This window comes from Alnus glutinosa, chromosome 2 (assembly GCF_958979055.1).
Source record: "Alnus glutinosa chromosome 2, dhAlnGlut1.1, whole genome shotgun sequence".
In the NCBI taxonomy this organism is placed as follows: domain Eukaryota; kingdom Viridiplantae; phylum Streptophyta; class Magnoliopsida; order Fagales; family Betulaceae; genus Alnus; species Alnus glutinosa.
Window position 1 is genome coordinate 30,668,249 of NC_084887.1, and position 16,465 is coordinate 30,684,713.

Below are 16,465 nucleotides of genomic sequence, written 5' to 3' on the forward strand. Positions count from 1 at the left end.
CATAAAGAGTTGTAGATGAGAAATGGTCGAAGTTGATGCAATCAAAACCAGATCATCTTAGCTACCCAGTTTAATTTGGAATATTTTATTATGTTTAATTAACCTATGCTATGAATAACATTTTCATTGGGGAACTCCATGTAGACCTACCCTAGGTACTCCTGACGTTTTAATTTTTGTCAGTAATTAATTTAATTTAATGACTAATTTCGTCACTTATCCCTAAAACACTCTCACCGTCTCACGTGCAAGTCAAATCAATTAATCGAACCCATTTTTCAATCAAAATAGCTTTGACGCAGAATTTTGGATGGCCGGAATCAACGATAAGGCTCTTGCAAAATGAGAAAAAAGCCACTAAAAAAGTTGTCGCCAATATCTCCACGAACGAATGGCTGAGATTCTAATATGGTATTGGAATGTAGTCAAATAAATGAGTTTGGGGTGCATGCTAAGGGTCACAGTTTGTATTCGTGTGCTGTGTTCGAGTCACATTAAGGTATGTGTATAAGATTATATAGGTCAATTTTAACTCGATCAATTTAATTAAATGGGTTAAATTCTTTATTCAAAACCCTCTAAATAGGGGCGGAGCTAGCTTTTAGACTTTGAAAGGGCTAAATTGAAAATAAAATAAAATTTGAGGAGCCAAAATTAAAAAAAATAATAAAAAATTATGGGTAAAACTTATTTATTTATTTTTTCGGGAAAAGCTTGGGGCTTGGGGGGCCATGGACCCCCCAAGCCTTCACCTAGCTACGCCCTTGCATTTAATGTTGTATTGAGTTTGTGTTGAATTTGTGGATCATGACAAAAATTGTCTGCCATTATATGTCATGTGTCGGGTTCATGTCGTGCCGCAGCATGTGTATAAGACTATATAGTTCAATCATAATCCGATCAATTTAATTAAACGGGTCGGACTCTTCAATCATAAGTTCTTAACTTTTTAATTTCGTGTTGAGTTTACGAGTCATGTTAAAATTTGACAGCCCTAATCACTGTCTGAATTGATTTCAGGCTTGCACAAAAATTTGTTAGGGCCTACAGCACTTTAGAACTTTTCTTACTGGACTGGGCTAGCCCATCCCATTCCCACTATTTTTATCACGTGCTCTCCCCAAACTGGGCCTCTTCCGATGCGCCACGTGCCTGGAGTACCTCCTACCACGTGTCATATTTTTGGGATCACCACCTCTCTCTGCCAGTCATAAAATCCTCACGCAGACACCACACGCGCTCTGGCCTCTGTGCCTCAAGCTTTCGAAGAGCCTTCCCCAAAATCTGAACTTTGTAAGTGCCAAAAAGTGTTGCATTTGAATTCATAGTTTTTGTTCTGCTTCTGTTTGCATGAAAACTACGTCGAATGTGAACTGTTTCATGGTTGTATCGTAGATTAATGTATGATACCGTTTTGGGGGTTTTCTTCTTTTGGCTAATGCGTGAATTTGACTGATGATCGAAACTTAGGTTTAAGTTGAAAGAATTTTCTTCAGTGTGGTTCGCATTGCAATATGTGGGAGAGAAACCCATCATATGTTCGAGTAAATGCTTTACCCATTAAAACTGGAAACGTTGATTCTTTTGATTAACTATCAGAAATGATAAAATTTCTGAGCAATTTTCAAGAAAGAGAGGAAGAAAGAGATGTTTCAAGTCTTATTGAATCTCAAATTTTGGTGTTCCAAGTTTTGGGGAGTCTACGTATGGAGCTAACTAGTCACTGGTACAACTAAGAGTTCCTTGTTGAACCATTTGATACATGTCCATTACCTGTTGACTTGGAACATTGATCTCCTTATCATGTGTATTGCACTGGTATAAGAAGATAGACTTCTTGCTGGCCTCATGCTACTTCAGGCAGTTCCAAGTGTTCTAAGTGTATAATCTCTTATATTACGAATGAGGGTCCCGGCCATTACCTTGTTTTTGCATCTATTTTTCAGGAGGAACTCTTCAACATGGATGTAGCTACTGCAAGGTAAGCATGCTTGACATTCATTTTATACATGAGATCATTTATTTCTTCTAGGAAAAGTAATTTTTGTGGAGTTTAGCCAATGTTTTCCTGATTTAAATCCTTTGGTAATATTTATTTGATGTTATGATTTTTATGCAGTTCTTTCACTTATTTTTAAAGATTTTAATCAAAGTGTTCGTTGTTTGCAATATTCACCTTATCTTCCCTTAAGCCTTCCCTCTTAATTGCTAGGCACTTCATATCGTAACTCTCACTTTCTTTATGATCTGGAAAGGTGTTGCCTTGACAAACACGTGTCATGGCTCATAAGAAATTCAAGAACATTAGGTTGGGAAAATATACAAAAACTTCCACATAACGTGGCTGCTTGGAATCCGAGGATGGGCTATCAAAGGTCGACTTATTCACATCAATCTTCTATTGGAAAGAATCCCATGACCCATATGTTCTGGAGAACTTACCCAATGCCTGTTAGTTTGGAGGAATCTTCAGCCCTAAGTTTGGAAGATAATTCTAGTAATGATGAGCCAGAGGATGTCCTTGCTCAACCGCTAAGCAGTGATGAGGTAAAATCATGTTCTCATTTTAGAGCTATTATATGATTGAGTAGGAAACATAAATCCTCTCGTCCATATAATCTCTGATTCTCTTGTGTGCTGATACCGAAGGAATCTCTCCACATTTTTATTATCTATGCTATCACTTTCTGTTTTTAATGGGAAATGCGACAAGCCTTTTTTCTTTCTCTAGTGTCTTTGCCCTTTTCTTTTTCTGCTAACTAGAAGTAGTCATCCTTATGGTTTGGGACTGTGAGTTTAAGCGTATAAGTGGTTGAACAGCCGCAACCTGAATAAAGTAATGCAAAGAACCTAAATCCTTCATAGAAAACTGAGAAGAGAGATGATCAACGACAGAGTGAAGTAAGAGTAAGGAAGACCCATATTGCAGCACCTCATTTACTCCCAAAAATCATAGCTCATCTTAATCTCTCTAAAGTGACATTGCAAGACAATCCTCTAGTGCCATCTCAAGCTTCCGGTTGTAACTAGCACAAGTTTGGAGATGGAAAGTTAATGAAAGATTGATTGCCTTTTTTCTTAATGATTCAACTTGTATCTTATGTAGATTTGGTAGGTTTTTGAAATTTAGATTGTTATTCTTTAGGGAAACCTATTGTTTACTTCTGGTAGGCAGCAGGATTCCTCTCTTAGATAAACTTTCCTGTTATAAAAAAACTATTTGGTAAGATTAGAAGTTGTGTATCTACATGAAATTTAAAGTGGAAACTGAGTTGGATCCTTGTATCAGCCCTATATCACTATCAGTGATGTGTCGTCAAGAGTGGGCAGTAACCTTGTTTTAGCTCCTTGAGCTTGAAATTATGAGACTGTAAACTTGGATTTCCAATGAGTTATAATTTGGTGAACCCAAAATTACTTGGATCTCAAATCAGGATTGAAACACGTGCTATAAATAATTGCACAGTGATGACCCAGTCTGCTTAAGTCATTCCTTTGTTCTTATTGTTTGACTTTGGTATTGTGACTAACATACTCAAAATACTGCTTTTAAATTTTAGAGCTAATGTTTGTGGTAATTATATACTAGCTGAAGTCACTGCTGGCTGATTCTGAAAGAGAAAGGCTCATTAAAAAACTAAGTGAAGCAAATCAACAAAACCGCTTCCTCAAACGACAGGTTTGTATATGTTTACATGATATGTCCCTTGTAACTATTCCTAAATTAAAATCTGGTGCATTTCTGAATTCATAAATATTTTTCGGTAGAACACATTACATATTTTGCCAGCTTTGTGAATTTCAAAGCTGGTTTTTTGGATCACATTCTCCTGTAAGAATAGCTGCATGATAATGGCTTATACGTTATTGATAGTAACCCAAAAATCGATTAGTAGCAAATAAGATTCTTTTTATTTACTCACTAGGTCTTTTTTCTTTTTTGGTTCTGGTGGGAAAATGTTTAAGCAATGCCTTTCATTTTTGAATGACAGAAGGAATCAATTGAATGAACAATGAATGCAATCGCACAAATCATGCAAATTAACTTATGTGTTATGGCTTTTGGCCTTTGTGCATGGGTGAACATGGCGAAAAAATTACAAAATAGTAGAGAATGTCCCAACAAGATGGCCAACCCTAAATCAAATGGCCCACTAACAATGCGGCATGTATAATGTGTGGGTTTGATACAACAAAGGTAGAACTCAAGTCACCTTCACGACAGTAAACATGTAAGATTCTGCTTTAGTAATCCATTTCTTTTGGCTAATGCTTCAACATATAGAAATGAGTAAATAAATAACACCATTATGTGGGCAAATTTGTCCACATAATGGTGTTATATTATGAGTCAAAATTTACATTTACCCTTGGTATGAGTGGTGAATCATTTTTAATTTGATTAGTCGAAATGTATAAATCATGCACTTTCCTCTTCTCAGATGTCTCATTTATGCTTATAGTTCACCCTTTTTTGAAATTATATTCAACGTGATTGTTTTTCAAGCAAAGGTTTTTAGAAAGGGAACTTTATTTAAGTGCAGAATGATATATTGCACAAGTTTGCCTCCAACATCTCCAATTTGGAAGGGTGCAGTTGTTAGTTTCTGAGATCCAAAGCAAATGTTTGGATCAGCAGAATTTTAATTAGATTATTGTTAATTGCAAAGCCTTTGGACTGAGATCTTTTTTTAATCTCTGATCTCTACAGTTGCACATGACGGAGGATGCATTGGTTAATTTCAAAAGCGAACTTGCTGTCTTGGAACTTGAAATTCAGGTTATGCTATTGAAAACTGGTTTTAATCTTATGATGTCTTTCATGAGCAATATGGCTATTACATGTGACAAATCTAAGCCCCAAGAAGATCAACATTCTTGGTTCCATATTGGGCCTTTTCAATCATAATCTGTATGGTGTAAAATCTTTATCTACTTATCCAAGTCAATTGTTTGTATTCTTTGTAATACAAGTAAACTTCAATTAAAACTCCTTGATTTTTGGAGGACCACAGACTCCTTGTTTTGATTTTTATTTATATACCAGAATAGTAACTCTTCTATCCAGTGCATTTGGCTAGAAAACTGTGAGTGCTCAATTATAAGAGGTTCTTTCTCAGATATTAACAAAGATAGTGGTATTCTGTCTGACATGAATCAAGTGTTGATGTTAGAAAAGGCCAATGTTGGTTGAGTGAGGAATATGACATGGATTTGTGTACTAGTAAGCCTATCCATGCAATAGCTTAAACTTTTGGGTTTGATGCTCAAATATGATTTTAGAGCCCGGTTATCGTATGTTATTGGACTCCAAGTTCTATTTGTCTTGCATGTGACAGGGGGTGTCAGAGAAGTTCCCATTTTGGTTAAATTATTTTAGCTTAAATACTGTAACAGTTGAAAACCATGAAAGTCGGGATCCATTTGTGTTAAAGGTGTAACCTCCAGTTACCCCCTTGCCACCATTGTTCAAATGACCCCCGACCTGGATCCCCAACCTGCTCCTTTATCATCACCACTAGGGCATGTTATCACTTGAAGCATTCAATAAAAAAAAAAAAAAAGGTTAAAAATTATATCAAGCATCAGAAGCTAATAAAGATGATCTGCTGTTCTGGCTAAGTAGGGTGGCTTGACTAATATTGTTTGATCTTGCTTTTGACATGGCCAAAATAATATATCAGGCGTGACACTTGGAAGTTAAGACCCACATTGGGTGGGTGGATTGCCCACATTGAGTGGATTGATTATAAATGTGCTCACGAGTGCTAAGAGTCCCATATTGGTTCTTTACTAGATGAAAGAGCTTTATAAGTAATTTTAGGAAACTCCAATTATAATTTGACTAGTACTTTTGGAATATAATTTTAGGAAACTCCAATTTATCCAGATTGTTTCAGCATTGATGATATTACTTCTCAGGCAATAACAATATTTTAAAACATTACCCTGCATCTGAAACCTGCTTCTGTGAAGCATATAGAAGAATTAGAGCTAACCTGTTTCATCGTGGATACATAAATTTTTGGGTAAATGTATCAACACTTCTTGAGTCGGAGCATGATTTGAAAATGACCCATCGCTTTCTAAACGTCAATATCAACTCCTTCAGTTTTTCGCGAATTTGAAATCAGTTATTCAGTCACTTTTCCGTCCATTTTCACAACTTCCATTAGTGTCACGTCAGCCTTTTTGCCACATCACCTTAAAATATTATTTTTTTAATAATATTATTTTTAAATAAAATTATTAAAAAAAAAAAGAAAAAAAAAAGAGGAAGGGTTTGGGGGTGGCTTGCGAGCCACCCTCAGGGGCCGGAGGGTGGCGCTTGGTCACCCCTAGATCCAAGGCCTGGGGGTGGCTCGTAGACCACCCCCCTCACCAACCCTTCCTTTTTCTTTTCTTTTCTTTATATATATATATATATATATATATATATATATATATATATATATATATATATATTTCTTTTTAAATAAAATTATCAAAAAAATAATATTATAAGGTGATGTGATAAAAAGGCTGACGTGGCATTAACGGAAGTTGCGAAAATGGACAGAAAAGTGACGGAATGACTGATTTCAAATTTTCGAAAAACTGAAGGAATTAATATTAATTTTTAAAAAGTGAGACCATTTTCAAATCGGACTCCAACACAGGGAGTGCTGATACATTTACCCTAAATTTTCTGAATGGTTTTTGCTTAGCATGTAGAGACTGTATCCAGCTTTGACCTTAGTTTTTATTATATAATTACAGTTTGAAGGTGAACTTGAACCATACATGTATTTTGTTTAAATTAATATTCTTATCCCCTATCTGCACTGCATGGATAATTCTAGTAAGCATAATGTTTTAAGCTTTTATTTTCATGCATCGTATGATAAATTAAGACCCAAACTTTTTATGTGATTATTCTTTTATTTGTTTTGCATGGACAGGCTTTGGTCACAGTTGCAGAAGAAATAACTAAAATTGCCATTCCAGCAGGTTCAAGAAAGATCAATGGGAAATACATACAATCTCATCTTCTCTCGCGATTAGAAGGTATGATCATGTTCCTGTCCTTGCTCCAGATTGACAGACTCATCCACTTTAAACCAAGTCCTGTCAATTTCTCTTGGTGCTTACTTATATGATGGATGTAAAATGTGTGTGTGTGTATTGCAAGGTTCTTTGGAATAGTTCTCTTGTGAATCCTCTCTATTATAGGGATTTACAGAAGAATTTTTAGTCTTATTTGATTATCAAGGGAGGGAAGTCAAATTGGACTTGATTAGGTTTCTGTATCAATATATTTGTTTGCCTTAATTGATTAGAGAGACTAACTCTTCAAATTTAAAGACTTGGATTTGTTGGTATGAAGTTTTTCCATGTTCTGACATAGATTCTTCTGACTTTGTGTCCATGTGTAAAGCTGTACATGGAAAGCTGACGGAACAGATAAAGGATGTGGAAACCGCACAGTCCAAGGAGGTTCCCTTATTCTGGTGTGGCATGGCTGAGGTAATCATTCTGTTCATATACCTTGGATTTTTCTTTGCTCATGAAAATAGAGTTTCATTTATATTGGGTCATCTTGTCCTATTGATATATGATGACATGGAGCACTTCAATTTAGGGTAAAGGTTGAGCTATAATTTGAAAAGGTTTTAAGATAAGTGCGCTCAGCCGTCTGCTCTAATAAGTTGAAGCAGAATAACTTAGCGTGGAGCCAAAGTGTCAACCTAAAGGGATGATTCTCTCCATTTGTTAGCTCAAATATAGCATTTCCTATCTCCAAAAGAAAAATGGAAGGGGAAAATGATTCTCTCCATTTGTTGGCTTCTCTCCATACTTGTTCCTGGGTTGAGTTCCCTCGACCTTTGTGGTTTCCTTATACAGCCTGGCTTTGTTTAATTTGAAGTAAGAATATTTACATGTTCTTTCTATGGTATAGTTCCTCTCAATGTAAAATTTGCTTCATTCTGGATCAGAGCGTGCAAGTAATGGGAACATTTGATGGATGGAGTCAAGGGGAGCAGTTATCACCAGAATACACTGGTTCCTTGACGAAGTTCTCAACAACATTAATGCTTAGGCCTGGAAGGTGCCAATTCAACTGGGTCAGTTAACTTAACTCTTCTTCATCTTCTTCTTCTGAACCCTAATTTTATGTTTTGAAGGTACGAAATCAAGTTCTTGGTGGATGGAGAGTGGCATCTATCCCCAGAATACCCTACAGTTGGCGAGGGACTACTGAAAAACAACTTGTTAATAGTGAAATAACTGCAGGTCTGCTGTTCTAGTCAATATGGTTAATGCAGACGTGGATGAGCTCCTTTTGACTTTTGACTTTGTTTATATTAACTTGTACGTTTACATGACTAGCATAGCTTATTAGAAGTTTGACAAGAATATTTCTTGAAAAATCGATTCACTGTGTATCATCTCTATTCTTACAGTAACATTGCGCTTGTAAAAAATTTGTATTTAATTTTTAAAATCAACGGTGAAGATCGATGATGGGATTGGGTTGTGAAATATTGTTAAAGAAGCATTTCACGTGTCACGTATGAATGTTTCATTTATAAGAAAAATTCTTTACTTAAACGACTTCTTATGGTAATTTGGAGAGAAATACGACGACGTTTTCTTCTCTTTCTTTTTTTTTTTTTTTTTTGGGTGGGGGGGGGGGGGGGCCCTTATACTTGGAGTGCACTCTACAGCGCTTTCATTAACAAGCTAGGTCGATGCTACAAAGGAAGGAACCGCCCAAAAAGAGACATTTTTCTTGGTACCACAAGTGATGTAAGAGCAAGTCGTCTGCAAGTTGGTATTTCAATAAAATACGTATCTAGCCATGGGTGTCCTACATATCAAACTGTTCTCTCTGCCCCTTTCTCTCTCTCCAATGGTGCTGAAAGAATTGATAAAAAAAATTTAGAGGTTGATTTTTTTTTTTAATAAAGTGTTTTGATGTAATCAGAGCCTAATCCGAGCTTGTCCAAGCTTAAATGAGTTCAGCACATTAAATTCAAGCCCAAATTATTGTTCAAATCTAGGGGTGTAAACGAGCTGAGCTACTCGTGAGCTTACTCGAGATCGGCTCGAATAAACTCGATTTGTGCTCGAATCGATTATTAAATGAGCTACTCGTGAACACGAAAATCAAACTCGATTATTAAACGATGCAAACTCGTATAAACTCGACTCAACTCGACTAAAGCTCGTGAACCCGCTCGTATAAGGATCGACTCGTATATATATATATATATATATATATATATATATATATATATAACTAGTTTTATAATATAGTATATTAATAAATAATATACTATATGTAAGCATAAATTAAGTAATAAATAACAATAGTTATTAGTTAGTATATATTAATTGGTTATAGGTATATAAAATAATAAAAGTGAATAATATCAATAATTAATTATTAGTCATATGATATAATGACAATTTATATACTTAATCATATTATTCATGTTATATAATAAGATTATATGGCTATACGATCATATAATAATATAACATTGTGCCATATGACATGTAAATATAAAATATGCAATCACTTTATTATATGTTATGAGTTTATCATTAAATACTTAATAATCATTACATCACGTGATCTAAGATCTAAGATTTAAGATCATACGAGTTGTTAAATCATGTTAATACATTAAATATGCTATCATATGATAATACTTAGATCGTATGATCATATAATATCAGTATTATTAGTAGGTAGTTATAAATTATGACTCATAAATTCATAATGATCAATTTGACCATATTTAATTACTTATTATTAGGGGTGTAAACGAGTTGAGCTACTCGTGAGCTTACTCGAGATCGGCTCGAATAAACTCGACTCGTGCTCGAATCAATTATTAAATGAGCTACTCGTGAACACGAAAATCAAACTCGATTATTAAACGATGCAAACTCGTATAAACTCGACTCGACTCGACTAAAGCTCGTGAACCCGCTCGTATAAGGATCGACTCGTTTATTAAGGTTCGACTCGTATATATATATATATATATATATATATATATATATATATAACTAGTTTTATAATATAGTATATTAATAAATAATTTACTATATCTAAGCATAAATTAAGTAATAAATAACAATAGTTATTAGTTAGTATATATTAATTGGTTATAGGTATATAAAATAATAAAAGTGAATAATATCAATAATTAATTATTAGTCATATGATATAATGACAATTTATATACTTAATCATATTATTCATGTTATATAATAAGATTATATGGCTATATGATCATATAATAATATAACATTGTGCCATATGACATGTAAATATAAAATATGCAATCACTTTATTATATGTTATGAGTTTATCATTAAATACTTAATAATCATTACATCACGTGATCTAAGATCTAAGATTTAAGATCATACGAGTTGTTAAATCATGTTAATACATTAAATATGCTATCATATGATAATACTTAGATCGTATGATCATATAATATTAGTATTATTAGTAGGAAGTTATAAATTATGATTTATGACTCATAAATTCATAATGATCAATTTGACTATATTTAATTACTTATTACAGATTCATAGATAATTGTAATTCAGATTCTAGACTCATTGGCAATTGACTTATTGTTTGCTTTTATTGCAAAATTCTAATACGTGCAAGTGCACATTATTTTGAAAATTTGTGGTTTAATTTTTTTATTTTTATTTTTTGCTAAAGTCAATAATTTAAATTATGATACGAGCCGAGTACTCGAGCTCAGGATCGACCAAAATGGCCGAGCTCGAGCTCGGACAATAGTTTTTGTTACGCGAGCCGAGCTCGCACAAGATTTTTCAGCTCGTGTCGAGCTCGAGCTCGAGCTCGAGCTTTATTGTTTGTTAAACGAGCCGAGCCTGAACAGGCAATACCCGCTCAGAATCGGCTCGTTTACACCCCTACTTATTATAGATTCATAGATAATTGTAATTCAGATTCTAGACTCATTGGCAATTGCCTTATTGTTTGCTTTTATTGCAAAATTCTAATATGTGCAAGTGCACATTATTTTGAAAATTTGTGGTTTAATTTTTAATTTTTAATTTTTTTTGCTAAAGTCAATAATTTAAATTATGATACGAGCCAAGCTCAAGCCGAGTACTCGAGCTTAGGATCGACCAAAATGGTCGAGCTCGAGCTCGGACAATAGTTTTTGTTACGCGAGCCGAGCTCACACAAGATTTTTCAGCTCGTGTCGAGCTCGAGCTCGAGCTTTACTGTTTGTTAAACGAGTCGAGCCCGAACAGGCAATACTCGCTTAGAATCGGCTCGTTTACACCCCTATTCAAGTCCAAGTCCAAGTCCAACTCATTTAGTAATGAATCGAATTAGAGTGGAATTTATAAAAACAAGCTCATGAACAACTCGATATATTTATTTTTCTCAAAAAAAAAAAAAAAAAAAAAAAAAAAAAAAAAAACAAAAACAAAAAAGAAAAATTAAGTTTTGTCCCCCTAATTTATTTTTTTCAATTTAACCCTCTCAATTTGTCAATGTTGGGTCTGCCACTGTCACCATCATTTATATTACGTCTTTTATTAGTCGATTTTTCATGATTATCTCTCTCTGCCCGAGGACATATTCCTTTTATGAGAAACCCGTAAATATTTTCTTATTTTCTATCCAAAATCTTTTAATTTATCCCAACACCAACTATATAATTATAATATTATTTTTTCACAACATCAACTATTCAATTAGACAACCTACCGATATTCTTTAATTCTTTGTCTCATATTACCTACCCTAGATAAAGTAATAAACAATGCAGGGTCGAAATATTAAAAATATTTAAAATTAGCCCATCAAGTCATCAACCATAAAAACTCTCTCAAGTTAATTTGTAGCAAATCAGATCAAATTATCGATATTTATTTATTAATACGAGAGAATTTAAGCAGGTAATTGTGAGAGACCACTTACAAGACCTATTTAATCATATAAATGGTTAAAAGTCAAATTTTTATTAATTTCATTAGGTAATCATCTCTTCAATTCTTTCAAATTCAAATAAAAAATTATAAAGGATCCTAATAATGGAGGAAACCTGGCGGGGCTTACCTTTTCTGCTCTCCTTTATATATTAACCCTAACTCCGATCCCTTTTACTCTTGTTCGATCAACTCATTCTTTTTTGAATCTTGAATGGTGGAAACATCTCCTTTCACGCACTTTCTCCCCTCTCTCTTCCACATAGCAACTGCGCGTATGCCACACGCGTTGCCCTCCTCCTATGGTTCCTGCAAACAAGCCTGGTACTATCGTTGCCTTGGCTTGGACCCTTGAGCGCGCGCTCTCCCTCGTCCAAACTCTACGTATTTAGTTTCGTTAATTTCCATTTGGGTCTTTCAAAACAAGATCAAAGATGAAAAAGATTAACGTCCCTGAGAAAACTGATCAGTTTCAGAAGCAGAAGAAGAACAGCGACGGTCAAAACGTGAAGCCGCGAGTGAAGAGTAACAGATTCTTGATCACAGTCAACGTTCTTGGAAGCGCCGGACCGTTGAGATTTGTGGTGAACGAGACTGATCTTGTTGCTGGCGTCATTGACACCGCGCTCAAATCCTACGCCCGCGAAGGCCGGCTGCCGGTGCTCGGCTCCGATGTGAATGGTTTCGTTCTCTATTGCGCAGATGCAGGATTCAATGGTAATAATATTGTTCAAATTTGTTTATCTTTGCTTTCTATTGATCATCATGATTGAACAATTAATTAATTATTATTTTTTTGTTAAATGAATTTTTGTACGTAGCTTTAAATCCGTGGGAATCAATAGGCTCACATGGGGGAAGGAACTTTGTGCTGTGCAAGAAGCAGGGGCAGCCGCAGATGACAGAGGGGAGGCCGGCCGAGATGATAGCTCAAAAGCGAAGTGGTAGCTGGAAAGCATGGCTTAACAAGCCCTTCAGCAAAATCATATTGTCCCGTTGAGCTCTGTCTTTGTCATTGGAGAATCTTCTTTCTTATCAGTGAATTCAGTTCCTCCACTGTAACTGTCTCGATCTTCTCACGCTTTATAATATATTATTCTGCTTGTAATTAAATGTGAACTTTGATGCTTAATTGGTGCTATTAGATTGCAAAAATATGCCTTTGTGGTTATATTAGACTTTGGATTGCGTTTGGATCTTATTTGGCATATAAACTTTGAAAATTTCTCCGACACAGTCTCTAAATATATTCTTTTTTTAGAAAGAATTCCTACCATTGTTATCTTTTGTCGTGTTTGATTAATGTTCGTTTGGGCTACTTTTGGCAAAGGGACGGTTGTGATAATTGGATGGAGTAGAGTGACAAAGCCCTAGCATAATTGTGGGAGGGGTGGGTCGGCGAAGAATTAATTTAAGCTTTTGATTTCAAAGAAAGAAAATATACTTTGCCAAAATAGAGGCTATGGTTTAAAGGTTCGATCTGTAATCCTTGTCCCTAGAATTTTGGTTGAAGAGCATCATGGACTTGATGAATGCTAGAGCATCTTCTGGTGTTTTCTTAGTGTTCTCCTGAGATGGTGTTCAAAAATTGCATCTATGCTATGCCATGAGAATACTAGAAGAACACCAAAAGATGCTCTAGCATTTCTCCATGGGAACTTACAGAAAGCATCCAAGTCAAATAGTGCCAAGTGAAATTATAATAAATTAAAGTACAATAATTAAGATTTGTTGGTTAGATTTCAGATTAGAAAATTATTAATTATATATATATATATATAGCCAGTACATCAAATTGTTATGTTAATGTCAACATCTCGAAGTCTCAAGTTTAGATTAGCATATCTCTCAAAATAAAAAATAAAAACTGACATTAGCATACATAAATCAGATCAATTGAGGGGGAAGGGTAATTCTATGTGCATGATATTATATGTTTATGCAACGTGTCAGCATGATTTTTTTGACTTATTTACTTGTTAGAAATCAGGTTGCAAAATGATGTGTGTACGTTATTCTCATTTGTTTTGTAAAATATTGAGTTTACTGCATACCGACACGTTCCACTAAGTAGGGCCTTAAATGATCAATAAGTATGTACGACGACTTAGCTTGCTCGATATCCATCCGTATAAACTTGACTAAAATTTGATATGTCTAATAAATGAGTCAATCGTGAATATAAAATTATACTCGATTATATTGTTAAATAAACTATATTTATATAAACTCAACTCAGCTTATATAACTTTATTTTTATTATTTTTTATAATATTATTTTAATTTCGTAACTAAAACATCTTAAGTAAAGAGAAATTCTCTTCTTAATACAATAAATATAGATTAAATTATTGTTATATATGTGTCTGTACATAATGTGTGTGTATATATATATATATGTTAAAATCTTAATAATAATTAATTAACTAATTAATAATTAGTCTAAATTTACAAAAAACATAAAATCATTATATTTACTTTATATAATGAATGAATAAGTTAACTGGGCAATTGAGCTCGAGTTTGCTCAAAAAATAAAGAAGATAAGCTTTAGCAAATTATTTAACTTGGTAATAATTAAGCTCGAATTCTACTCGCGGTAGAAATAAAATTAATTCAACATACTTTGAACATTTCGATTATAGAAAGACCAATCCCATATATATATTAATAAAATTAAAAAAAAAAAAAAAAAAAATCCGTACTAGAGTTATCTAAATATCTAATAGCTTTCGATCTGATCGACCAGAAAGAGAATTGAACAGAAATACAATCGCTAGTTTAATGAAACAATCAATAAACTAATTAATCTCGTTTCTTCTAATCTTCTTCAGTTCCATGGACAATGCAATATGCCCTTCAGCTTTTAACCCTAGCCCTTCAACTCTAACGAGTCCAAAGCGCCCAGATTTGTTCTTGTATAGCTTCCATGGTAAGGGAATCTGAGCTCTGCCCACCACAACTACACCAGAAGAGGTACCTGGGTCTGCCTTGGAACAAACCCTAACCACCTCCAAGTTCAAGAACTCACGATACTTTCCCGGCACGCCTAGTACAATGCGCCTTTGCTCCTCCCAAACCGGATTCAGTAATCCTAGAGCCTCCAACGTGCAGAACTTGTATTCCGGCTCAACCCAGTATACAACGCGATAAATCCTTTTACCAACGGAAGGATGGCTACTCGGGCTGTCGAGGCCCTCGGCACTGAGAATGGCGAGACACAAAACGACGTCGTAGTCTTCTTCTCCGGCCATCCTCTCATGATCGCTTGCTGATCTCCTCCTTTTATACGTTTTTGAATTGCTAATATCGTTCATGTTTGAGGCTAGCTGCGCATGCTTTTCATCTCTTCTTCACAGCAATCTGCATGTATGTAAAGTTATATTAGCTAGGGTTAAAGAAAAAGAGACCAGAAGAAAAACAAAGACTTACCTTTTACAGGATTTCTGCGGGAAAAAGGAGTAATTGCTTATGATCGAGTCACAGCGATCAGTGAAGTACGTACGTACGTGCGTTGGTCGGTAGGCAAGAAGAGGATGTGAAGAACCGAAATTCTATTGCTTATATAATTACACCTTCAGAAACGTACGTAGAGGAATTTTCGGGAAATTACCTAGTTATCAGGAGTTTTACTCGTATAATTTTACAATTATCTCCTTAAGCATCAAATTTTATCAAATAACTCGATCCGTATAATAATAAATAATAAAAAAATCATCCAAAAAAAAAAAAGACCGTATAATAATAGATCGTTACATGCACAATTTTATATGTCAAACGTATTAATAGGCTTTCAATCTTCCATGTATCCCCTATAATACAATTCATTTGAAACTTTCAATATAACCTTGAAAATAATCTTACTCCGGCCCTTGTGTTTTGTCCTATATGAAAAATAGGACTTTCCATCCAAATCTTGGTTCTGCTTTTAATTTAAAAAAAAAAAAAAAAATTCTTTAACATGCATGAGCAATTTTCTCCGTCAAACTCACTAACGAGTTTTCATGTGTCCTTTCTAGCAAAATTCATTTGAAATTTTCATTATAACTTTGAGGAAAATTATCAAAGAAAACACTTTACAAAAAAAAAAAGAAGAAGAAGAAGAGGAAGGGGTTGAGCGAAGGGGTGCACTAAATTGATTGGATTTATGAGGGGTTTTAGGGTCTTGGGGCACAGATTCAAGGTGCGTCCTTGGTATGCTTCCAATGATTCTCTTTGGTGTAAATTATTAAGGAAAAGTTATCATATCCTGTCAAACTACCACATAATTATCAATGTCCTTTCAAAATTAAACATTTCGGCAATGTCCACATACTTCAAACTATCAAAAATTGTGATATCCTTGCCCGCAATTACAAAATTACTCTTAATAAAAAAAAAAATTCTAAAAAGACTAAAAACTAAAAAACTTAGAAATTAAAAATTAAAAATTTAAATTAAAAAAAAAAAAAAATCGTAGCTAAAACAAGGAATGATTCTT

The 16,465-nt window shown here is 34.3% G+C and overlaps 3 protein-coding genes across 4 annotated transcripts; 2 read left to right on the forward strand and 1 right to left on the reverse strand.

Moving 5' to 3' along the window:
* Nucleotides 1-1,218: 1,218 nt before the first annotated feature.
* LOC133859379 (protein PTST, chloroplastic) lies at nucleotides 1,219-8,502 on the forward strand. Of its 2 annotated transcripts, none has more exons than XM_062294771.1 (9): nucleotides 1,219-1,293; nucleotides 1,947-1,981; nucleotides 2,256-2,547; nucleotides 3,590-3,679; nucleotides 4,712-4,780; nucleotides 6,942-7,047; nucleotides 7,418-7,506; nucleotides 7,977-8,089; nucleotides 8,166-8,502. In XM_062294771.1, exons 2-9 carry the CDS (start codon nucleotides 1,962-1,964, stop codon nucleotides 8,266-8,268), a joined length of 882 nt encoding a protein of 293 aa, XP_062150755.1. In that variant the 5' UTR covers nucleotides 1,219-1,293; nucleotides 1,947-1,961; the 3' UTR covers nucleotides 8,269-8,502. The 2 variants fall into 2 exon arrangements, with proteins under 2 accessions (XP_062150755.1, XP_062150756.1); XM_062294772.1 differs by having other exon boundaries at nucleotides 1,226-1,293; nucleotides 2,213-2,547.
* A 3,643-nt stretch (nucleotides 8,503-12,145) lies between these two features.
* LOC133861193 (uncharacterized protein At4g22758-like) lies at nucleotides 12,146-13,161 on the forward strand. The gene is made up of 2 exons (XM_062296917.1): nucleotides 12,146-12,702; nucleotides 12,807-13,161. Exons 1-2 carry the CDS (start codon nucleotides 12,420-12,422, stop codon nucleotides 12,983-12,985), a joined length of 462 nt encoding a protein of 153 aa, XP_062152901.1. The 5' UTR covers nucleotides 12,146-12,419; the 3' UTR covers nucleotides 12,986-13,161.
* Nucleotides 13,162-14,786: 1,625 nt separating this feature from the next.
* On the reverse strand, nucleotides 14,787-15,302 carry LOC133860497 (uncharacterized). The gene has a single exon (XM_062296088.1). The coding sequence runs from the start codon at nucleotides 15,300-15,302 to the stop codon at nucleotides 14,787-14,789; it is 516 nt and encodes a 171-aa protein (XP_062152072.1).
* Between the last annotated feature and the right edge of the window lie 1,163 nt (nucleotides 15,303-16,465).